This window comes from Saccostrea echinata, unplaced genomic scaffold (genome assembly GCF_033153115.1).
Source record: "Saccostrea echinata isolate AGI-Se365-2 ecotype Australia unplaced genomic scaffold, CSIRO_AGI_Sech_v1 ptg000025l, whole genome shotgun sequence".
NCBI lineage: Eukaryota > Metazoa > Mollusca > Bivalvia > Ostreida > Ostreidae > Saccostrea > Saccostrea echinata.
In genome coordinates, this window is record NW_026889774.1 from 4,567,573 (window position 1) to 4,573,051 (window position 5,479).

Here is a 5,479-nt window from a genome sequence, read left to right on the forward strand (position 1 = left end):
AAATTCATCGATTCCTATAATTTTTTACCTTTTGCCCTGTCCAAGATGCCCTCTGCTTTCGGATTCACCGAACTGAAGAAAGGATATTTTCCACACTTTTTTAATACGGAACACAACCAGAATTACGTGGGGCCTTATCCACCGGCAGCTTACTACAATCCGGACGACATGTCTATTAGTGGACGACAGGCTTTTTATCAATGGTACGAACAACAAGCCGGAAAAGTGTTTGACTTCCAGAAGGAATTTTTAGACTATTGTATTTCAGACGTCGATATTTTACGACGATGCTGTGCTCAGTTTAGAGCCACCCTCAAGAGCTTGGTCCATGTAGACCCCTTCCAGGAATCCATCACTTTTGCCAGTGCGGCCAATTTAGCTTACCGTCGAGGATTCATGCCCAAAGAGACCATTGCCATCATTCCCAACCTGGGGTATCAGCCTGCGCGTCGATATTCCGCCAAAGCCTGTCGGTGGTTAAGCTGGATGAGTCACCAGACCGGATCTCACATCCAACATGCTAGAAACGGGGGAGAAGTCAAGATCGGAAGTTATACCGTCGACGGATACCAGGAAGCCACTCGCACCGTCTACGAATTTTACGGATGCTATTGGCACGGATGCCCCACCTGCTATCCGAATTTACAGACCGAAAGTCATCCTCACCGGACCCAATTTACCTATGAACAATTACACGAGGAAACTTTAAGACGGAGTTCTGTTTTAGAGGAAATGGGGTACTCCCTCCGTAGCATCTGGGAGCACGAATTCGATCAACAGGTACAAAGAGAGGTAACTCTACAGAATTATGTACGAGACCTGGACATTCCAGATCCTTTGAACCCCCGAGACGCCCTGTACGGAGGTCGGACTAATGCCACTAAATTATATTGTGAGGAGGGGGACATGAGATACGTGGACGTCTGTTCCTTATACCCTTACGTATTAAAACACAAACTTTTCCCCCTAGGCCATCCTCAGATCATAACAGACCAATTCCAGGACGTGAGAACTTATTTCGGCCTCATTCACTGTCGGGTCCTACCACCCCAAGGCCTCTATCACCCCGTTTTACCTTATCGCACGGGAGGCAAGTTATTATTTCCCTTATGTCGAACGTGTGCGGAACGACAGGACTCTACCTCTAAACATCGATGTCAACACGCAGACCAGGAACGCAGTCTTACGGGTACCTGGGTGACTACAGAATTACATAAAGCCCTGGACATGGGATATACCTTAGAGCGGATTTACGAAGTTTGGCATTTTTCACAAAGCAGTCGAGATTTATTCAGATCTTACATCGATACCTTCTTAAAGATCAAACAGGAAGCTTCTGGATTCCCACCTGATTGTCAGACGGAGGAACAGAAACTAGATTACATTCGTAAAGTCTTAGACAGAGAAGGGATCAGGATGGACCTGTTAAGTATAGAAAAAAATCCGGTGCTAAGAACGATAGCCAAACTCTTTTTAAATTGCTTGTGGGGAAAATTCGCTCAACGCCTGTTATTACCTAAAACTCGATACTTGACCGAAGAAGAGGAACTACAGCAACTCTTACAAGATTCGACCATTGACATCAAAGGGATAGAACTCTTAGAAAATAAAGAGCAGGCCGAATCGGACATGATGCTGGTCAATTATCAAGAGAAACAGGAATTCGTGGAAGAGTGTCCCTTCGGAAACGTGGTACTGGCCTGTTTCACTACCGCCCATGCCCGATTACACCTCTACGAGACTTTACAACCTTTGGGAGATCGGGTCCTTTATTTCGACACGGACAGTATCATATACCAACATAAGGAGGGACAATTTAATCCTACCCTTGGCAACAGTTTAGCAGAATGGACCGACGAATTAGACGGGGACCACATTATCAAATTCATGTCAGGAGGCCCCAAAAATTATGCTTACCTCACAGCCAAGGGAAAATCCATGTGTAAAGTCAAAGGATTGACTTTCAATTATCGGGCCTCTCAGATCGTGTCACCAGAGACTTTAGAAAAAATGCTCCAGAAAGAAATTGACGAAATCCAAGTCTCGTATCCCTACAAAATACAGAGGACTCGTCAACATGAAGTCAAGACAATACCTTTAGAAAAACAATATAGAATTGTCTATGATAAGAGACAATTGATGGAAGATTATAACACTTTACCTTATGGTTATTAAAAAAAACAAAACAAAAAAAAACTGTATTTTAAGTGTTGTTGTTATTTTATGGGGAAAACCCCCAAAAATGAGGGGTTATAAAAAGGGGGGGAAAATAATATAACACTTCAGTCATGGCTGGTGTTGATAAGGAGCCAGACTACCTTCCTGTTTACCCTAAATATGCTCTGCTCTTAAAGAGAGAAGCTACCTTTGATGATCGATGGCCCGATTCTTTAAAAGGATTAATACCCGACCTAGCCAAAGCCGGATTTTATTACAGAGGAGTGAGTGATAAGACCATCTGTTTTCATTGTGGTATGACTTTAAACCTCTGGGAACCTACAGACGATCCTTATGTAGAACATGCTTATTGGAACCCTAATTGTCCCTACATCAATACCTATGAAGGACGTGAGTGGGTGATGAATGTATTCATTAACCATTTACTCCGGGCGGGATACAAACCTTCACCTGAAATCAAACCTCTACTAGACCAAACCTCTACAGAGATCCAGGCCACAGGAAAATGTCACATTTGTTTAGAGAGAGAATTACAAATGGCTTTACTCCCTTGCGGACACGTATGTTGCTGTTCATTATGTGCTCCCACCTTCCGGTATTGCCCCATCTGTCGAGCCGATGTGAAGAGAACCCAGCGTATATTTCTGTGTTGACTATGAATAAAAAGGATTGAAACCCTATTTTTCTCTTCATTTGTCATCATGCAACCTGAGGAGACACTCCCGTCTTTTCAATTGAAACACGAATTTACCATGGTGGTAGCAGGACCTTCTAAATCGGGAAAAACGGAATTTGTCAAGAAATTGGTGAAAAATTTACATTGGATTACCCCCATGCCACAAAAAATTGTCTGGTGTTATCGGGAATGGCAACCTGCTTACACTTCTTTAACAGATCGGGTCTCCTTCATTCGAAATATTCCAGAAGACGATGAGAAATTAGTGGCCAATTTAACTATTCCTCACTTACTCATTTTTGACGACATGATGGGAGGAAAAGCCATCGAATCGATCGTGGATTGGTTTACCCGTAAAGCGCATCATCGGAATACCAGTGTGATTTACATCACTCAGAACTTATTTGATCGGGCACCACAGCATCGCACCATTAGTTTGAATGCTCATTATTTAGTGTTGTTTAAAAATCCCAGAGACAAATCTCAAATCAGTGTCTTGAGTCGACAGTTAGCCTTACCACATTTGATGTCGGCCTATCAAGAAGCCACCAGTGTTCCTCACGGGTATCTCCTGGTTGACTTGAATCCACAGACCCCAGACGAATACAGATTGAGAAGTCGATTGTTTGAATGGTTGACTGTACACATGCCACAAGAGTATAAATAAAAATGTACCAACATTACACTTGTCATTCATCATTATACAGTCGTCATGGATCGACCTCTCTCGGCCAAGAGTAAATTAGTGAAAACGTTACGACGTTTACAGCGGGAACGAGATCCTGCCAAGCGAGCCCATTTAATCGAATTAGGGCGTAAAGCCTTATTGAATTGGTTTGCTATGGGAGCTCGAAATTTGATACGTGGGGTCTTACCCATCAATAAACAGACTCAAAAGTTTATTAATAATCATCGTCAAGATTTAAGTATCATAGCCGATAAGTCGGCGAGTGATCAAGACAGAAAAAATGCCATTTTAAAACGCGGAGGAGCCGGATTTCTAGGCGGAGTCATCATTCGTCATTTATTTAAATGGAATGCACCTAAGAAACGACGTGTCCGTCGTTTGAAAAGTGTGGTAGTCAGAGTCGATAATAAGAAACAAAGAGTGTTTCCCGATTGGATGGTGCGAGTAGGAGGAGCAGCTCAAAAGACCAGAAAGAAGAGAAAACCTCCTAAGAGAAAACCTCAAAAGAGAAAACCTACTCAAAGAAAAGCCCCTGGTGGTAGAAAGAAAAAAAAAACGACTCCCAAGACTCCAGCTCAACGAAAAGCCATGCCCGAAAGTCTGAAAAACGAAATCAATCAGTATTATAAGGAACAAAGACAAAAAACTATTGGGGAGTTATTAAAGAAACAAGCTGAAATGAGAATGGATCGTCCTATGGGGCCCATAGGCAGTCAAAGAGCTACCGATTTAGAAGTGTTTCCTCGAGTCAATGTGGGAATTCCCTCTCCTAGAATTAAAGTACCCATTCACACTCCTAAAATAGCACGCTTTCAACCTCTGACCGCCTCTACACCTACACTTCCTAAAGGAATGAGATATAAATGTCGATATTGTTCCAAAATCTACGTCACCCAGAAAAATAGAGACAAACACGAGAAGGACAAACACGACATGTATGCTCCTCCTCCTTGAGAGTATAAAAAGGAGAGAAACCTGGGACATGTCCTCATTTTAACCCCAGGATGGCTAAGAAGAAGAAAAGAAGGACTTGCTGTTCTACACGATTAAAACCTCACTGGCCTCTTTTAAGAGTGTTATCTGACCCTCACTATTCCTCTCCATTAAAGACGGGTATTTTAAAACATTGTTCTGGAGATTGTATTCTCAAAATCTGCGAGATCGTGTACAACCTATTAAAAGGAGTGTTACCTCTCAGTTCGGCTCATAAACGAAAACTAGCTCCTAAGAAACACATCTTCAGGAGACTGGTCAAACCTCAATCTGTCCATAAACGACGAGCTTTATTACTTCAACAAAAAGGAGGAAACATTTTACCCCTTTTAATCTCAGCAGCACCTTTACTGTTGGGTGCCGGTCAGTCCGTCTATAAAGTCATCAAGAAGAAGAAGAAGAAAAAAAAAATGAGTCGTAAAATGGTGTTAGTTCCCGAAGTCTTATTGAATGATCTCAAGGCAAAATTACCCAAACCTCCGGAATTTCAATCTACCATCAGTTTAGGTCAGGAATTGGACGAGATTACAAGACGTGAAGATTTAACCCCAGAAGAAAAAGTCGCTTTATATGGCCAGGAACTTCATCAATATAGGAATTATTTACAACAAGCTAGACAGGAACCTATTTCTAAACCTAAAATTTCAGCAGCTCCAGCAGCAGGAGCAGCTCCAGCCCCAGCAGCAGCAGCAGCAGCAGTATCACCAGCAGCCCCAGCTGAGATTGAAGATGAAATCCTTGAAACAGTGAATAAAAACATGAAAAGAAAAGCTGGATTATTATTAAATCATTTAAAGAAAACCAAGGTGTTGAGTTGGAATAAGGAAGGTGAAATTAGTTATCGAGGTCAAAAAGTTCCCGATTCTAACATTGTGGATTTAATGGCTGATAGTATGAGATCTCGTTCTCGTAAAAACCATCCCCTTCCTAAAGGATTAGATGAA

The 5,479-nt window shown here is 42.2% G+C and overlaps 1 protein-coding gene across 1 annotated transcript; it reads left to right on the forward strand.

Annotated features, from left to right (window-relative positions):
• Positions 1-2,288: 2,288 nt before the first annotated feature.
• LOC133192452 (putative inhibitor of apoptosis) lies at positions 2,289-3,521 on the forward strand. The gene is made up of 2 exons (XM_061328458.1): positions 2,289-2,685; positions 3,073-3,521. The coding sequence occupies exons 1-2, from the start codon at positions 2,289-2,291 to the stop codon at positions 3,519-3,521; spliced, it is 846 nt and encodes a 281-aa protein (XP_061184442.1).
• The last annotated feature ends 1,958 nt before the right edge of the window (positions 3,522-5,479 follow it).